General features: G+C 40.6%; 1 protein-coding gene across 1 annotated transcript in view; it reads right to left on the bottom strand.

Moving 5' to 3' along the window:
- ppp2r3a (protein phosphatase 2, regulatory subunit B'', alpha) overlaps positions 1-20,393 on the bottom strand; it is a 63,617-nt gene that overhangs the window by 26,881 nt on the left and 16,343 nt on the right. Inside the window, exon 2 of the mRNA XM_026153017.2 lies at positions 711-4,238. Within this exon, the coding sequence (XP_026008802.2) occupies positions 711-3,479 (2,769 nt within the window). The 5' untranslated portion in view covers positions 3,480-4,238. The remainder of the gene's footprint in view (positions 1-710; positions 4,239-20,393) is intronic.

The following is a 20,393-nucleotide window of genomic DNA, read 5'->3' as shown; positions in this document are numbered from 1 at the left end:
CTGTAGCACAACTGCAATTTACCGTTACATTTTCCACAGTAAGAAAAACAAAGTCTACACACATGCATACGCCTGCACACACATACAATTACAGAACAAAACAAGTTCAAAACCAGGAAAAGCCAACAAAGAGCCACTCCACAACAAGGAGCTATTCTGTTCTGTGATCCAAAGCCTCAACTTTTTTGATTCAAGCCAAGATAGAGTAACTGTAACAGCATGTTAATTAGAGCTAATTAATACCACCAATTACAGCAGCATCAGTCCGGTTGTGCCACAGCAATGAAATCCTCAGTTTATTTTCAGTCTAATGCTAATCAGCCTGTGTGGTCCCTCTATGTCTATCCCTCAGTCAGGCGCCCTCATACTGCACCTAAATGGATCAACAGTAACATTTAAAAGCACAGATGGCACATTTTTATATACATCAATGAACATAAATTAACCCAGAGTTGCACTGCATGTAGCAATCTTTCCAACATGACAAATTCCCAATCAGTGGACTGCACCTGTAATGGCACCGTCTTGGAATAAGTACTTCATATTACTCAAGCCCTTGAAACACCCATTTCTTTATTTCCTAGCAGCAGCTTGAAATGCAATAATAATAAAACAAATCTCACAGCACCAATAAACTATTTTCTGAAATGTTCATGTCTTTGATTGTCTGTTAGATTATGCATTTGTGAGTGTGACTTTGGAACACTTACTTTAATGACCTCTGGAGTCTGCTGGATAAGAAGGGTTGAGCCAGCATCTCTCAAAGCAGTATGTTCACCAACAGCAACGGTAGCACTTGCTGTGGTTGGCGTAGCAACAGGAGCTGGAGCTTCAGGTGCGGCCACAGGTATGGTTTCATCGGAAAGCGTAGAGGAATGCAAGTTTGCAGGTGCAGAGGATATCGGGGCAGAGACTGGTTTTGAGTCATCCTCATCTGTAGACGCTTCTGGAATTTTATCCACAGACTCGACTGGAGGGTCAGGTGTAGGTGTAGGCAAAGGTTCGGGAGCACTTTCAGGTGTAGATTTAGGTGCTTGTTCAGCTGAAGCACTGCTTTCAGAATCAGATACTGCAGGTGTTGGGGCAGGTGAAACTTCAGGTGTATTTGCCAAGGTGTGTTTTATCAGTGTATCTGAGATTGCATCTGTATGTACAGTTGGAGCGGTGGGAGCAGCTGGTGGGTTTGTGCTCTCCAGAGGAGTATCAGCCCTGCCAGCGGTGGCCAGTGTATCCTGCAGGAGCCTCATCACCTCCCGCTCCTTTCCACTGTTCCTCTCAGCACTCCCTGTGCTCCCTGCTCCGGAATCCACCAGTTCTTGGGCAAAACTCTCAATGCTCTCAAGGATTCTCAGCAACAATGCCCCATCCTCCTCCTCTCCTGCCACATTTTCACTCCTCTCCTCTTTAGGAGGAGTGAAACTCTGGAGAGTTCTGGAGCTAATGCCGTTCATGGTTAAGTGGCTGTCTGGCTTTGAGACTTGGAACAGAGCCATTTTGGGTTGAGTGAAGGACTCACTGGAGGTGATCCCCTGGCTCCCATCTCTCTTCCTGGTTTTGGCTGGAAGTGGAGGCTCTGTCTTTCTGGGATGAGTCATACTTTGAGAGAGATTCTCCAAGTCCATGAGCAGCTTGTCAATGTCATCATTCCTGTGTGCAGCAGCTTTGGGTGCAGAGACTGTTAGTGACGCAGAGGAAGGCCAATTTGAGCCATAGCCAGAGCTGACTGGCAAATTATTTGAAGAGTTATAGAGCGTGTGTGTTTGGGACAGGTGCATGTGTTGCCCCATCATAGTCCCACTTTTGCTCTGGCTGCTGTTCATCCCTCTAGATGGAGTGTGTGTCTGCTGTGAGATTTGTTCTGGTGTCTTTCCCATATCTGCTTCCTCCTCCTCAATATAAAGAGCCTCCATGGGAGATGCTGGGGGAGTGTGTGTATAAGCTGGGGTCGGGGAGTTACGAAGAGGGGAGGAGGAGTGTGTTGGAGAGGAGCTGGATGAAGAGGATATAATGGTTGGAGGAGAGAGAGTATGTTGTGTATAAGAAGAAGTATGTGGATGTTGGATAACTCCATTAGTAAGTGGGGTAGCTCTAAGCTGGGCTGAGCTCTGAACTGGTTTGGTATGGATGGAATCTGATTTTAGAGATAAAGAAGTAGATGAGACAGAGGATGGAGCAGAAACAGAATGTGGAACAGTCTTTGGGATTGGAGGAGAGAGCACCACATCTTCATAGCGAGGAGGTTGTTCATTGCCAAATATCGGCGAATAAGGTCCCTGCTGGATGGAGTGAAGAGTGTTAACCAGTTCAGCCAAATCACTGTGCCCGCTTCCAGGTGCACCCTGTCCACAGCCTCCAAAACCTCCAATTCCTTCCAGCTCCAGAGGCAATCTCTTAAGATAGGAACTGAGACGAGTCATCACAGCCCGATACACACTGTCAGGGCTTGCTTCCCCATCCTCTGGGCCTCCACCAGCTTTGTGTTTGATGCACTGTTTGATTATGTCAGTGCATTTCTTAAGGTCTTCAGAACATTTAAGCAGAATATCAAGGCAGGCACGTATGTCTTCGCCACCTGCTCCGCCAGTAGCTGCCTCCGCTCGCGTCTTCTCCAGCAGACGGGCAATTAAGTTCTCTTCTCCTAGGGTGTTGCGGTACAGGGAGGCCACTGTGTTCAGACTTTGGTCTAATGACCCAATACTCGTGAGGCTGTTTGTTGAGCCACCAGCAACTTTGGTGATGGACGACATGGTGCCTGGGTTGCCCTTAATCTTCGTTTCCTCTAGCACCGTTCCTTTCCCTTGCACAAATGGTGGCAGGTTCTCATCATTAGAAGAAGCCGTGCCATTTGTCATACCGTTAGTAGTTGCATTTGTGGTAAGGTTGGAGCTGAAGTGGCCATAAATAATCTCCAGGTCGGTGGAGCGACGACTAAAAGAGTCAGGACGGACTTTACGGCCTTTCCGGAAGGTGATGTGGCTGGAGGATGAGAGGCGGAGCTTATCAAATGAAAACTCCTTGAGTTTACCACTGGCCAGGTTGATGGCTTCTTCGGTAATATCCTTCAGACTGCCAGAGGAGGTCATACTCCCAGTCGATGCTCCACCACCAGAGGTCTTCTTACCACGCCATGTTGGGCTCTCTTCTCCTAAAGATAAATTGCCACTGCTGCCTGCCCTCTCTAGGCTCCCATTATGAGTACTATCCATGGCAAGACAAACTTTAGCATGGTTAGGAAGCTGCTGAGCAATAATGTTGCGGGAGTGTATGGGCGAGCTGTTAAGGTCATTGTATTGAGGGTCAGGTGCAACAAGGAGCTCAGAACAGGTGCCACGGTGTGCAACAGTGCAGTCCAAGCCCTGGGACAGTGCTCCACATGGCCCTGAGCAGTAGTGTACTGCATGGGAGTGAGTGCGTCGGTCTACTACCACACTGTTGTAACAGCTCACGCTGCTCACAACAACACGATAGGCTGCTGCCATGGTGACCAATGATCTTCAGGGAATAGGAAGGTCAAAATTATCGGGAAGAGTAAAACAAAAACAATCTACCAAAATTCCTCCTGAATAAAAATATATTTTTGAAACTGCTTCATGAGAAAAATAATTTATGTCCAAACACTGAATCATGTTCCTGGAAAAAAAAAAAAAAAAAAAAAAAAAGTCTTTCAACTTCTAGGTGCCATTTTTATGCTGTAACAAAAAAGGCTATCAAAATATATAAAGAAATGCCTACAATAATAAATGGCAAAGTCATGCTAGTCAAAGCTTTAAATAGGCAAAGAATTCTCTGTGGGCCTCTTAATAAGAGCTGTAATGTTTCACCTCTCTCCGCAGGCACCTTCCCCGTTTCCTCTCTAGCAGCAGCTCATTAGCCACTAATGATAGCTGTGGAGAATAGTGACAGCAGAGGATCCAGCTGGGGTATCACCCATCCCTACACAAAATAGCCCAAGGGGCTTAATCCAAGGCCAGTGAGGCTTTAACATTGCCCTAGCCTGGGCTCATCCCCTGGGCAACGTTGGAGAAAAAACTCTTTTTCCTATCAGAGCTCAGGACCATTCGCTGACTCCAACGCAGCTGCAAAATAGCAGGGGACTGACCACAGATGGCCAATGGCCCCTTTCTCTTTATGAGTGTGCGTCTGGGAGATCTCTCTTTCCCGTACTCCCTTACCCCGTCCGTCTTGTTCTGTCAGCAATTTGTTAGGATGAGCATGTGTTTTGGATAGGAGGACACCACCTGTGAGTAAACAAAGAGAAGAGGGGGAAGAGGGAGGAGAAAGGAGTCAGGGTGAGAAAGGGAAAACATGAGAAAAAGTAAATTATTACGACAATAATCAAGAAGTAGACAACTGTGTATTTGAGTGTTTCCATACATGTGCACATATTAGGTGTTTTGTGTGTGCAAGATGCTACAATTTCCAGTTAGTATCCAGCTGTAGCATCTTTGCTTTAAAATAAGGTAATATAATAATTCTTGTCGTGAATTGGCTATATCAGTAAAATCTGAACTGAAGCGCCATTCTAAAATAACGGTGCAGAAAGGTACCAGACATACCCAAGTTAAAAGTAGGGCAGAATGTTAAAGCAGACAGTCGTGACTCCCTGTTTCGTCAGAGAAGATCAACAAAGACTTTACTATGACCCTGCTGAGAAATCACAACTCAGCTAAAGAGAAGCAGGTGTTGTACGGGGGAGAAAACACCTGGCGCTTTCATGTTTCCATTGCTGTTTTTCTCCATTCTTGGGCACAAATTGCATGTTTGTCAAGGAAATAAAGACGCACCACTGCATTTCCAGAGGATATTTACAATTAATAAGGAGTTTAAAATGAAAAAAATAAAACAGGACAGACTGATTTATTTTAGTGACTATAACTGTTTATTTAAACCTTACAGTGAAATATTAAATATGAAATAATAATAAAGGTTGAACTCTTTAAACTAAGATATACATCTTGGTAATCTTAATTATGCATGTATATATCCACACATATATCTGTATGCACCATTTCTTCTCCTTAAATAATGAGCAAAAGTTTGCATGGTCACACATACAGAAACTATTAACACATATGTTTTTAAAAACATTTATTTTATAGACAGATATCTCTACAGATAGCTAGATAGATAGCTAGATATAGATAGATATAGATATATATACACCATTTTTTTTTAATTTTCACATATATTTTATGTGATATGCTCATTTCATCATCTTCCTGAAAATGGGATTTTATGTTCTCCGTTTCCCTGCTTCATATTCAACATATTTGCTTGGGAACATTTCTTAAAAAAAACCCAAAACAAAACAAAAAAAAACCCAACTCAGCTCATCTCTGCATTTGAGAGCTACTGGAGACATTGATCTGTACAGTAAAGGAAGTCAAGCAATAAATATCAGTCTCAGAAAGCAAACATACTGTGTAGTAGGATGGCAAACAAGGCTGATTGTTAAAATCATTTGAAGACTATGCACAAGAGTGAAAATAACTTGGCATGTGAAGACCCAGCTCAGTATTATTTCTGTCTCTCCACTCCATTTTCTACATTCCGCTTTTCTAGTTTTAGATGTCTTAGTTTCTGTATTTAATGCACAAATTTCTATTTCTCCATTTTCTTTCCCGTGCTAGAAGAACATCGCTTAGAGGCATTACATCTTACACATATGTACTCATACATATTGTATGGTCCGGACATAAAATTTAATAGTAGTATAGTGCTACTGCAGTCACAACCACAAGCATTCGTAGCATACATGAAAACAGTGTCTCAAAACCCCACGTTTGTGAATTCAGGACTGCATACTTGTGGGATTCAAGATTTTCAGAATGACCACAGGAGGGGAAAAGCACAGAAAGGTTAGAATAACTTAGACTGAGTGTGCAGACACATGATATTTAATGGGTTCTTAAGGAGATGGAGTTTCCTACTTAAATCTGTCAAAAACAAAAAACAAAAACAACAACAACAACAACAACTGAAAGAGAAGGAGGTGGGCTTCTGCGTAGGGGAGAGTGGGGGAGGGGGTGTTCGGTGTCTGGGTAAACAACAATTAAGAAACTGTATGGGAAAAACAAAAAACAAAAACAGGCAATCCCCTTCCACCCCTTTCCACACACACACACACCTCTGTCTTACTTTTTCCTCTCCTGTGTTTCTAACCAAACACATGCAACAGCTGGATGCTGCTGAATCAGTCTCTTGGGCAGGAAGTTACATTTCCTGGCAAGCTGCTCTTGAAATGTGGACAGTCAGTTAGAAAAACATGATTACAGGATGACAATCACACACACACACACATCCACACAAATATGTCCACTCACACTCCTTACTGTGCACACTGTGTTAAATATCTGTGTGTATAGCTTGGTAAATGACAGCTTCCCAAACTGATACTGAGCATGTAAACAAACTCCGCTGGTGTTTATAACACTGACCAGCCTACGCGCACACATACATGGATGTGAATACACCCACCCACAAGTGTCCTCACATGCCTCACTGACACATATTTCAGAAAAAGAGGATTCTCTCACACACACACACACACACACACACACACACACACACACACACACACACACACACACACACAGTGTTAGTTATTTTCGAGGCCTGCTCTGATTTATCACTAGCTAAATATTTTTTTTCTGTTGCACATATTTTAGAGGCAAGGTAGCAGAGGATGCACAGAGGTACACTGCCAGCTTCCAGCTCAAAATCAACAAGCCAAAGCTCCGAGTCAAAATCTGTACAGGAAAAGTGGGGGTTTGTTTTTAAAGTGTCTTGAACATCTTGAGGGGGAAAAAAACAAGATTACAAAATATTAACCAAATGCAAGTAGGTGCTTTATTTTTCCATGCTAAATCTATAAATAGAGAAATATCTTAGTCCGGATGATGTTTTCAGTTGAGGGTAAGAACAACCCTCAAGTTTAAGTTTTCTGAGATTAGATTGTTGTGTTTGTTTGGCCTATGCATTAAAAAGCACAACAAGTAGAAAGTAATGAACTTGAGTCCTTATGTTTGTGGCAACCTGTTGCCTTTTTCCACTTTTCTCTCTCCCATCCTCTCTGACTTTCTTTGGCTCTTCCTCCCATCTCCTTCTTCCACCTAACATAGTTATTTTTTCAACTTGACCTTCACCAGGAAGCATTAAATCTCTTGTCACACTCTCTAATCCTCATTTGTTATCCCATGTGTAATATACCACTGTTTTCTGTCTGTGTGGGTGCATGTGCTGTCATTGGCTGTCACAGCAATAGGCCCGAGGGGCCTCCTGGGGGAGCGGGTCTTACACAGACACACATACACATCCTGAGGCACAATTTCAGTGTTGTTATTGAGATCACACAGCGAGAACAGACCTCTGGTATGCCACACTCATACTAAACACAAGAGAGAGAGACAGATTAGTGTGGGTACTGACTTCTGCCCCATGAGGAACAACAGTTGCCTAATAAAGAGGAGTTACTGGAATTTTTTAAAATATAACTTCCCTATGAGATACACAGAAACATAAACACACAAAGATGCAAAGATGACAAACACATGCATAAATACATGTGATTAATTGTTCAAAGTGTCAGTTTTAAACACCCCCTGCTCCACTCCCTGTTTTGTAATTTCTGTCTCCATCTATTTCACTCACTGTTTGATCTTTGCAAATGTCTAATAAACTAAATGCAGTTCTGACCCACTTCTTTGCCTCCCTCTGTAATCCTCACATAAATTATTTACTCTAACTCTTTGAATCCACACACACAAGTTACAGAGTCATGTCTTTGAAAAGAGAATCAAACTTATTCTGTATCCACATTTGTTCATCAGCTCTGCGCCAGTCAACTGTTGAACTGTAATGTTCTGGCAAGAGCACAAAGGTGGAGACAAATAGATACTCTGGCAGACAGCAGTGCCCATGTAAAGTCTTGGCTACATTTTCAGTTATCATTTTCTGTGTCAGCTGCAAAGAATGGGACATCATGTATTAATTAAAGCTGAAATAAACTTTAAACTATTTTCTCTAATAAGAAAATCTACAGTAACTTATACTGCATGTTTTAAATGTGACATATAGATATGTAAAACACAGCAGGAGATTTCTGCTGATTGTGCCAGAAGCATAAGACCATTAGCTTGAGAAAAGCTGGTGTTTTGATGGTCTAGAGCATGGAGAAAAAAAAATGATCCAGTTCGTTGCTGTAAAAAAGATATACTATGTAAACCAGATGTCTGTAAACAAGCCAAAACACAGGGGAAGAATCCGAGGATATCTGAGACAATAAATGATTAAGGGACAGTTAAGGTATTTGCGTCCAAAGCCCTCAAGTTAGAAAGAATATATCTGCTTGTTTAAATAAAAGATAGTGTTTTCATACATTTATGTATAAGGAATAACTCAGACAAACACAGAGATGCTTTTTAATTTGTGGAGAAAGTTTGTGAAATTTTCCAACGCTCCTACACAACACAGTTGAGGCTCTTAAAGGAGAAAATGGAAAAGGAACCACGTAAAGAGCATGTGTTCATTTTCAACATTGTATATAATTAATTTGAAGGAGTAAAGTGGTATGTGCTATCTGGCAGAGACTTGATGGTTCTCTTGTTATGTCTGCCGAAATTATTGTCTGGATGAGAACCAGGCTTACAGCACAAATCACTGCACTCTAGACAAACAAAAACGCACATACAGCTGTCAATACGAAACCGCATCTGCAGGCTTGATACAGCATGTCCCAGAATAACAGCATTGGTTTTTACAGGTCAAAACAGCAGCTAGAGCTGAAAAGAAGTAAGCTGCATGCAAGAAGATCCTGCTCAGGTTCAGGTAGGGGGAGTTTCCATTGTGAAGGCGTATTTTTTCCTCAACGGGGAGCGGAAATGGAGCACAAAGAAAGGCTTATAGTTTGGTTTATAGTTACATAATGCCATTCATCTTAATAATATGACAAAAGTTGATCAATTTGCTTTCGATTACTTTGACCTACTAGGTAACAAATTCTAAGGACCAAATATTTACCAAGATAACTTTTTCCAACACTTGGTAGTAGAGATGGACCGATCCGATATTACGTATCGGTATCGGTCCGATACTGACCTAAATTACTGGATCGGATATCGGAGAAAAATAAAAAATGTAATCCGATCCATTAAATATCACGAAAGCACCTCACAAAACTTGCAACACGCCGTAACTCGCCTCAGAACGTCGGAGCAGTATGCATCACGTGATAGAGCAGCTGTGGCATGCGGGACCTGTCGGTGGTCTGGATAGCATTTGGAGCTTCGCTAGCAACCTGGCATTTCATCTCCGACAAAGTTATCCCCGAGAGAAGTAAAGCAAGTGTGTAAGTCCATCTCTGAATGTTTGTAAAGCATTCCCACGTTAAGCTTAACGAGCGACTGCCTCTCGCTCTCCGGCTGCTACTTCAATCGTGAAACTGCTTAAATGATCAGCTGATCGGCTTTTCTGTCGTGAGTCTCTCTTGTTTGTTTTTGGTCCACTTTGCGCCAGAAAGAGCAAACCAGCGGCTGAACAACAGCAGCACGTTTAAGCTTGATAAGCTGTTGTTACAATTTATTTAATATTACTTTCTACACCAGGATCTTTTTCTACGTAGCTGACGGCTGGTAACTGTGCAGGGGCGCATCTAGCAAAGTTTAGCCAGGGGGGCCGATAGGGCATGAACAGGGAAAAGGGGGCACAAAGACATACTTTTCTTTCTTATTCTCATTTAAAATGTCTAGCTTTTAATAAATAATTATCTGACACCCAAAGTTTTAATTTGATGTAAAATGAATAGAAGTCAATTACTGTATATAGTAACTATTAAGTCTAATATATATACCCTAGTAAGCTATAGTACTTTTTCCTTTGGGAAGGTACCATCTGTGCAGTCTGCAATTTTGTTGAAGAAAGATGTTGAATCTATTTAATATTTCTTGAAAAATAATTGATTTCTGTGCATTTTTTTTCACACTGCATCAAATTAAGGTTGATTACGTTGATTAAGCATCATGAGGTGGAGCGTGAGGGGTGGTTCCCTATTTTTTATTTATTTATTTTTGTTGTTGCTGGGAGTTGGAACCCTATTAGTTAGGTTGCTTAATATTTACGCTAAGTACTCTTTAAAATACCAGAATAGGGAGGATGGTGTAGGTCTAAGTTTATTAGATTGATCAGTATTGCTGAACTATGAAATATTTTTTTTGTATACAGGTATAACAGAATAGCTTTAGTGTAGTTGTTGTTTTAAACTTGAGTATGAACTTGCAGACTTGCAAAATGCAGCAAGATATTTTAAAAAACAGTTTTGTTGATTAAAAAACACTATATCGGATTCATATCGGTATCGGCAGATATCCAAATTTATGATATCGGTATCGGTATCGGACATAAAAAAGTGGTATCGTGCCATCTCTACTTGGTAGTGTATCTAGTATATATATATATATATATATAATGTTTGATTGTGTAGACAAGGAGCAAGACTAAGAAAAAAAGTAGATCGTTCCAGAGTATACTACTGTGCAAAACTTGAGCCACCCCTCATTTCTTTACTTTTTCCAAGTAATTGCTTCACATAGTTTTCAGAAATAGTTCTCCAGGCATCTTGAAGAAAATTTCTTCTATGGATGTTGGCTGTCTTTTGTTCTTTTCTATATTAAGATTACAGTCGATTCCTTCAGTAATGTTGAGTTCGGGGCTCTGGGGAGGCCGATCGATGACTTTTTGTTCTCCACTGTTTTCTATCAAGGTATGCTTTTACCTCATTAGCAGTGTGTTTGCGATAACTCATGCTGAAAAATGAATCCACTGCCAATCAGATGCTTTCCAGATGGTTTTGCATGCTGGATTAAAATCTGTGTTTCTGCATTTACAATTCCACCAACTTTGACAAGATCTTCCACACCATTGGCGTGCAGACGTGACAGAGCCTCCACAGTGTTTTACAGATGGCTGCATGCACTCGCTGTTTTACCTCTCTCCTGACCTCCTCTGTAAATATTAATGATTCAAACAAAAGAATTTCTCACTCTCTTCCACTCCATAAGACCTGTTGCCACTTATTTTCAGTCAGTTCTTGCGTAATTCCACCTTTTCTCCCCATTTCCCTTTCTTTTTGGTAGCCACCCCTACACTGAGACCATTTCTGGTTAAGTTTCAGTGAACAGTAGATGGATCAACTGAAGGGATGTCTGGATTTGTTGGATGCCAACAGCTGCCTAAAGTCACTTTATATTGTAAGGTAAAGGCACAGAATAAACCCACACTCAATAAGAGCTGGGATAGGCTCCAGCCACCCCTTACCACCCTGAATGGGATAAGCAGGTAAGAGTATGGACGGCTGCGAGAGGGTCTTACTTGGTGTTCTTACCATAGACACACAGCTTTAAGTCCTGGCATGAGCTTGAAATAGTAAATATTAGTTGTTCAATAACCAGCTGACTCATAGGTTTGAATAATATCATGGCAGTATGTACTCCAACATCTTTCTTTTGTGAAGCATGTTTGTATAGTTAATGCAGATTAAATAAGATTTAATGAACATGTAAGGGTTGGATAGTTTTCTCTGCAGAGTCATTGCTGATTGTCTGAGACCACTAAAGACAAGATTTTGGCCAGTTCCTTATAGAAGCACGCACATAGGTACACAGAGTCATACAATCTGATTTTACTTAAGACATTAGTTATTCTAATATTCATAATAAATAAATTATCTGAATAACATTATTTGAAACGTAACTATTTTTTTTCTGATCAATCCACCATATACAACTAAGGAGATAAATACTCAATCAAGTCCAATAGTACTGCAAGGTTCACTCCACTCCAGTCTTCCACCGACTCTTCCAGTGCTGCACCGGCTGTTGCCAGCTGCATCTCTCATGAAAAGGGGGATATGTGAATAGCTTGACGCCTCATTAGGAACAAAACAGAAACGACTAGGACCCCAGGACACGCGGACACACACACACACACACATACACACATGCACTGTATAGCCCCTTAGGGAAGGTGTTGAGGGCAGAGGAGAGGATGTTTTTGTGCTTCTGAGCAGATGAAGGAAAACGGTGACTCACATCTTCTCTTATCCTTACATGTTTCCTGGTTAAAACAGCTTGACCTTATAAGGCTAAGACACACAGTCTTGATCTCTCTCTCACACAAACACACACAAGAACACCTTACTGTTCCACTGCAGAGGGCAGAAAAAACAAGCTGTAAATATTCAACACTGTAGCCCACATGAGAAGATGATGAAAGCTGGCATCAGCTTCAAAACACCAAAAACTGCAGATACCAACAAACACAGTCAAATATACCTGTGTAAAATAGATGCAAACAAACAAATACATCCATGCATAGATGCACATAGACCACCACACACACACACGCACGCACCTGTCCATTATGCCTTGCCTGCAACCCATAATGACCCAGTCCTTGTATAGCCACTTATTTAACAAACACATTTGTAGTGATGTCACACTTTTGGCTGGATTTTGCTAATGCACAAGGAGTCACATAAATCGGACATTAGGCACACACACACACACACACACACACACACACACACACACACACACACACACACACACACACACACACACACACACACACACACACACACACACACACACACACACACACACACACACACACACACACACACACACAGGATAAAAAGACAAAGGACACATAAATAAATGTAATGTAATGTGCCAAGACAGCTGACCTGGATTTCACTAGTCGTCAGTTTATTCCTGCTACCACCTGCAGCCCAAGACCCAACGGCAACTAGCTTACACCACCTACTTCCAACAAGAAATCTGGCAGCTGAACACAAACATCAATCACACACAAACCAAAGGAAATAATATGAAAAGGAAAATGTTTTGCATTTGGAGCAACAGGACTTAAAATCACTTACTTAAAACATGAATATATCCTAACCAAACTGCACATTTTACCCTTATTACTAATAATAATACAGTAATACACAACACACTGTAATGTATCTCTGGCTTATTCCTTACACATGAAGCGACTTCTCAAACCAAATTCATTCCATCTGTGTAGGAGTGTCGGTGTAAAGTGGGAAAACAGCATCCAAGTGAAGTAGTTTGTTTATTACAATCTCACACACAGCTGGATCACTGTTTTTGCTTTTTTCTCCTTTTTCCTTTTGTCTCTGCGTCCCTTTTTTCCTTCTTTCTTTTGTAAAGCTTTGAAGCGTTGCCAGTGAACGTAACGCCAGAATTGCCCAGGTTCCTCTTGTCATTGATTATTGATATACTCCCCAATAATACCAAAAAGTAAGCTTAATGTAAAATTAGAAAACCCAATGCATTTGCACTGCAGTTTTTCAGGTTATTATGTGTCATTAAAATTTGTTAAACAACACTTAGTGAACATATTTAGTTATTTCAGTTTGCAACTTTTTAACTTTTTAGAGCCCAAATGGTCCAAAGAATAGGCTTATATATACCAAATATATCAAGTTTACAAATTCAGTATCAATGTTTAAATGTTTTGTAGTTAAACTCAGTACTCTTGTACTAGCTCAAGGATATCCAGCATGAATATTCTGTGTTCAGGAAGTTGTTATGAACAGTTAACTGGCCTCAAACAATCTTTATTTGCTTACAGAGGCTTTAGCCGACCTTGATGGAGACTGTGTTACTATGCAGTAAAGCATTATCAAAGCTAGACCACTACAAAAATAGCCAGTCATTAAGAGGAGCTGAGTGTTCATATATATTTGGAGCAGTCCAAAACTACACATCATGGAGCCAGTCCCAAGCCCATTCCCAGACCCAACGCTGGTTGGATATAAATTTCTTGTTCAAGAAACATCTGAACTCAGACATTCCCCAAATACCAGAGTCTTTCTACAATAACATATCATTCAACAACGACACAATGACCAAATCTCTCCAAATAAGCCACAGCAGGCACACACAGCTCAAAACCATCATATGAGAGTCCAAAGCTTAAACTGCAAACTGGCTAATTGTGACGAGGTCAGCATGACCCATTGCTGAGTATAGACTTACGGTGATAGGTGTTGTGGAGAGGTGTGCCTTTAGCGCTTCTGAAATGACATGTTTGTACATTAGCACACACATTAGTGAGTGTGAATCAGACTTGAGAGAGGAGAAAGTGAGGGAGAGGCAAAAGCAGACTTTCAAATCCTGCCAGGTATTTGATTTCCAATCATTTTCGCCATTATTCAGTGAACAAAAGGCAAAAGCTACAAACCACATAAAACCACCTTTCATTTTTTATTTATTTTTCCCCCTTTACATAAGTGTCTTCTCTTTTATATTCACCTAAAACTTAGTAGTAACATACTATCAATAGTGTTAGATGTTCTAATTCACTGAAATCAGTTGGCTTTTAAAAAATGTGGATTTATTAGAGAATGAAATAAAAATTTTATGTTTTCACTAAATACGTTCTTAGAATTCATTTTAAAGCTCACCCCACGGCTTTTTAAAAATCACAAAATATTAAATGTTAATTGCAAATCTCTTTAAAAAGCCTTCAAAAGAGTTCACATCTGTCATTATGACTTTCATGGAAATATAGTATAGACTCAAAAAAAGGATCTTAAAGGCATAAAATCAGTGGTGTAAAGTATATAATTATATATATAAGTATATAATTTCACAGGCAGACATAAAAAATAATTTAAAAAAACAAAACAAAACAATATATTCTCACTTTCCTCAAGACATCTTCTGGATGTCCAAACATAATGTCTTTGAGACATTTGTGCACTCATCTAGGTCGATACATGCAGGCAGCACGACTGTGTTTATAATGAGAGAAAGAGTAGAGATCTCCAGATTTTAACAGAAATCCATATAAGTGCATGTTTAGACTGAAGAGCCAGAGTTAGACTAACTAGTCTGAGGGTTGTCTATGTGTGTAGGTATGTGCGCTTATGTGTGTGTATGTGTGTGTTGACTGCTGTCCCTGTCCATCAGAGGGTCATATGAGGAGCAGATTAGGGTTTCTAACCGCAAATCCCTGTCGCCACAACCCCGACGTCACGAGTCAGCGAGGAGTCATCGTGTTCCGAACCACCGGTGACTCACCCCTCCTCATCTCGCTACATGCACACCAATACGCACACACAGAAAACCCCACATCTAAATCAGGACTTAGTGGTACAACCCATGTTCGTCAACCATTCGGTAAGACCAACATTTCAACAAGTCGATTTGAGCCAGAACTGATGACTGCCATTAGTTAAAGTATGACTACAACTAAAACTGTTTTCATGCATGCATTGCAACCCTTTGCTATGTCCGCTCTAGAGCAAAAAGCCTGTACAATGCCCGATTGTGCTCATGGGAACTGTCTAGTGAATTCACATCGAGCGAGTGGCCAATATGTCTCCTGTGTTAGCCAGCTAATACCCTCTCTTAAATCAAACAGAGTATTCCCAATGGTGAGATCGCATTGGATGTGGACTTTCTCCCGCACTGCGCTACATGTGAGAAAGGAGCACCTCGAACAGCATCCTGGCCCGATTCTCCCATTTTTATTATTCTGTATAGGCATTGTTTCATTTGTTTAAAGTTATTCACCATTTAGTAAGTGACCAACTCTGTAGAAAGAACCATCAGACACATTAATAATTAAATACACAAATAAAAAATTCTGATGTAGTCTAATTTTCTAAAAATGTATAATTTTATGTCTGAAGGGAATTTGGTATCTTACTGTGAAGCCTTCCAAATACTATGAGCCCAAGATGAAAACTCAAATGAGTCTTTGGCTTGGACAGGATGGCTAAGGTTTCCTTTTTAAACACACCTCACAATACTTTACCAAACCTATAATCAAGATTTCCATGATGCATACTTGGAAGGCAAATGTGGTATAAATTATATAAATGATCCTCTAATTTATCATTTAGTGGATTATGTCAGCCGGTAGGACCCTGACTAACCGCTCTACATAAGAGTCATTAATAAACTGACCTATTAGCTAAAGGGATTGCTGTTCTTTGGATTAATAAAAAAAATCTTCAGACTTACAGTAAATCCTCCACAAAGATGTAACGTCCAGCTGTTTTTCCACATCTATGGTGTGCCAAAAAGTGTTTAGCTGCACATTTTCAGCACAACCAGAATCTAGCGCCAAGTGGCAAGCTGTCACTTTAAGCCTGTTAGGAGGGAGGGGGGTATTTACAACCCGACACACAAGCGAGACTATAAAACTGGACTCTCTTCACCTCTCTCTCAACCCTTCTCCCTCCTTTCTATTAAACCAGCGGTTGTGCAAAACCTCAACAGACAGAAAAAAGAAATTAGTGCATGTAGTGGGAGCAATAAAGACACTACATGAGGAATTAACAGATATTAAACAGCTTACAGGATTCATTACAGCTGGAGATGAAAGTAGGACCAAAGCAACTGAACTTCTCTTTTATAAGGAATTAACCCTAAAAATAAATGTTTTAGCACAAACACACATAAAAAAAAATTCCAAATCTGCCTCCGTCTCACACACAGACACACAGCCACACACACACATGCACGCCACATCCGCTGTTACCAGGTTATTTTCTTCCCTAGTGTTTAGAGTCTATTCTCGGAGTCATGTTTGTGTATGTGACCCCTCCGAATGCCTTTTCATCTCAAGAGCGCATGTTTGTGAGTTTTTCTGTACGTAAGTGCATCAAGCAAAAACAAGGCCATGTTTATGCATTTAAATCCATATAAATTTTCAAAATCGTCATTCACAGCTACATAAAAATGTTCCCTTTTTCTTCCCAGCTCCTGCTTACTACCTCCACTTCCTTCTCGCTCCTTCTCCTTTACTTGTCATATAAACCTCTCTTTAGTGTTATCTATCCTTTAAAGTCCTTAAAGACAACTTAAAAATCTAAAGTATCTTTCCATTTCTGTCCACTCTTCCTTCATGTTTTTCTGGGGCCTTACTTGATATTTTATTTCATCTGCTTGGAAGCCGCACACCAGCAGCAGGGCTTTTCATTCACTTACCCCTGAACCCTCAGTGGCTGCCAAGTGGAACACATGCTGGCTGGAATATGGCTTTATCTGAGCATGTGGTTGAGCTGCTGAGGCAAAGCTCAGGGTTTAGGTCTAGACTTCAGAAGCAGCTCCTCCTTTACTGTACATTGCATTTGCCACGGTATAAATATACAACTCAGTTTGAATCATGCTGGGCATAGACGCCACCACAGTGGGTTTTACATTAAACAATCAAGATGTGATTGAAATGCAGACTTTAAGCTGTAATTCAGGGGGTTTTACAAAAACTGTTTACAAATAGCTTCCATTTTTATACATAGATCCCCATTTTCGACGGTGAAAACTGACTGGACATATTAACTGTACTTTCATTTATGCAGAGAGAAACACTGCACATTCATTCAAAATGAAGATTAAAAAATAATTTTTGCCACTTTTATTTGCAATCTTTGGCAATTATCAGCAGAAATTGCAAAATATAAGCACGTATCACGTTTTTGCTTTTCATTAGATCATTTCCTCAACGTTACATAAACATTTCTTTACTTTCAAGGAAAATTAATGTTATAAGTACTGTGATTTTTCTTACAGGTGAGTAAACAAATAAGTAAAAGAGGCAAAACTGTGCCTCAAAGCAAGAAGGTTGAAGCAGAATAGAAACAGAGAATAAAACCCCAACACCCACCCACCCACCCACACAAAGAAAACACACAAAGATAATATAATAACACACAATGAGCTTGTTTGTCCAACCAGTTTAGAAAACTGGGTTGGTCACACCAAGGATTCAGAGTAAACATAAGAAAAGGAGAGGCTGAGAGCGCTATTTTTCCTGTCTTCCTAATATAGCTGCAGACTGCATTTATGTGTATCACTAGTGTATGTGCGTGTGTGTGTGTGTGTGTGTGTGTGTGTGTACGATCGCACGCATGTGTGCGTAGGTTTGTGCATGTGTGTGCATGCAAGTGCATATCTAGTTGTAATATGGCTGCACAATAAGCAAAGATTTACTACATGAGCTGACTTGACTATGGCTTATTACACCTCAACAATGTCAAACCAGGACTTAAAATAGAGCTAAGGAGGGACGCTACCTGCCTCTGCTGTCCTCAGGCACACATACACACACGCACGGACATACAAGTGTTCACAAACACAATTTTTTGACAGGCTACCCAGTCCTGCAGGCAAAGGCTCACAAAGTTGAGGTCATTTCATGTGAGACTACTCTGTACATGAGAAAAGTTCAGCATCAAGGGCAACTCACACACACTCACACACACTTCCTGTTTCTTACTGTCACCTGGAGGCTGAAGAAAACAACAAAGCCTCTGGTTATGGGCCAGCAAGACATAAAGACAATGGCTACAGCATGTGTGACTCACATGCACACACACAGACAACCTCCCTTGGGTTAGGCTCCGAAAAGAAAATTCCCTCATTATAGCAGCATAGCAGTAGTTCAAAGGCAAAGTGGGAACGCTGTCCTGTTACTATGGCTCTAACTGGCTTAAAGCCTGTATCATCACAGTGACTACTGTCACAATTCATCATACTTACACGCTGACCAACAGCCCAGCAACACAGTCATGCACACAGTCACATTGCCTGCCAACAGTGATGTCAATTATAGAATAGCCTCGGTGGATCATCAGCAAGCGACTGTGTCAAGTCATGAGCTTAGTGAGCTCAGATAAAAAGTTGATTTGCAGATCTTTTTAGACAAAAAAAACCCATAAGAGATGAAAATAACATTAAACTGCAGACAGAAAGCTAATGCAAAAAATATATACATACATGTAAATTAGCTTCTCTTGAGCAGATTCTTTTAAGTGAAGTAGGAGTGAGTTACCGACCTCAAAAGCTCACCAACTCTATTTTCAAGTCTATAAAGTTAAACCCCCTGCAAACCTTTCTCAGAGCACTGTACCACAATAGAGCTGTAGTAACTAGGTAACATGCAGTAAAATGTAGCACCAGCATGTACAGCTCTGAAAGTGACAGACAGGATTTTTAATTGAATTTAGAATTAGACTGGGTATGGAGAAAGGTGTGAGCTTACCAGACCTCTGTAGCCCCTCGCTTGAGGGAGCAGCTAGAGGCTACATTAGCATTTACTGGCGTAACACACTTGAATCCCCGGCTGAACTGTCAGTGCTGGTCCATCCTATCCATCCAAGAGTCTTTCAGCAGGGCTGTGGATAATCATAGGCAACGGATGAATCCTAATCATTTTAATGATCTCCTTGACCGATCTTCCAGCAACTAGGACACTAAGATTAAATTATATATAGAGACCTCACATTCCCCAAAGGAAGAAGCCTTCCAGTCTCTGTGAAACTTAAAACTCTGATGATTAACCAACCACAGACTAAAATGTGAATATGTACGAGGTTGCACGTGCAGTACTTTATTGCACTACTGTACCAATTATTTATGAATTAAATCAATAGATTTTACCATTAAATTCTTAACATTATTTGACGACTCTACTGCTTTTAATTGGCAATAAAATCTACAAAAAGAAGGACTGAAATATAAACCTCAAAGAGTATGAAGTAAGTGTCACTATTTGGAATCACTATGAGGAATGACGTGCTCTGCAGTGTGCAGCTACTGCGTAAGGTAGGTCAGAGAACGACTAACCACACTGAAGACTTGTTAACTCTCCCTTATCCGGAGTAGTGCAGCACACACAAGTAGCAAATGTTTCTAACAGCTAAGTCAAGTCCTCTCCTTGTGCACTACTACAAAGACGTGTTGTTGGTTTATGCCTCAATGCTTCAACATGTGCAAGTGTGTGCGCATGTTCCCATAAAAGTTGAGAAGGCAGTAAATGCAATATGTCAAGTAGGCGTATCCCTGTCTTTCCCAAAATATTAGCTGCCAGTAAATGCTATAAATGTAAATGAGTCCGTGTTACCTTTCCATATAACATGAACAGGCAGTGAGAACTATGATTCCGAAATTTCCAGTCAGTGTTCCTAAGCTCCAGACAGACACTGGAGGCAGACACACAGTCATCCTGTGAGTATACTGCCAAGTCTTCCAAGTGCATGCTTCACATCTGTTTGCTGTTACACGTATGCAAGCACACGCAGACAAAGCAGCGGACCGTACGAAAGGCACAAGCACACACTGACACCTACACTTGCACAGTTTGTTGCAAGAGAGGTCTGCAAACCCCACATAAACCGCCCGCACAAGTTCATGGACCAAAGCTGCAAGTAAGAAAAGAGCGTGAATATTTACAAATAAATATAATAAGGAGTTTGAAAATGAATTTTGAACACTTGAAATCGAGGAGAAGTCTCAATCTCCCAGCTGAAGTTGTGTCTACTTCTGAGTTTTAGAAGTATAAAAAAGCAAATTAATCAG

Source organism: Astatotilapia calliptera, chromosome 19 (assembly GCF_964374335.1).
Source record: "Astatotilapia calliptera chromosome 19, fAstCal68.1, whole genome shotgun sequence".
In the NCBI taxonomy this organism is placed as follows: Eukaryota; Metazoa; Chordata; class Actinopteri; order Cichliformes; family Cichlidae; genus Astatotilapia; species Astatotilapia calliptera.
This window is presented reverse-complemented; position numbering and strand designations above follow the sequence as displayed.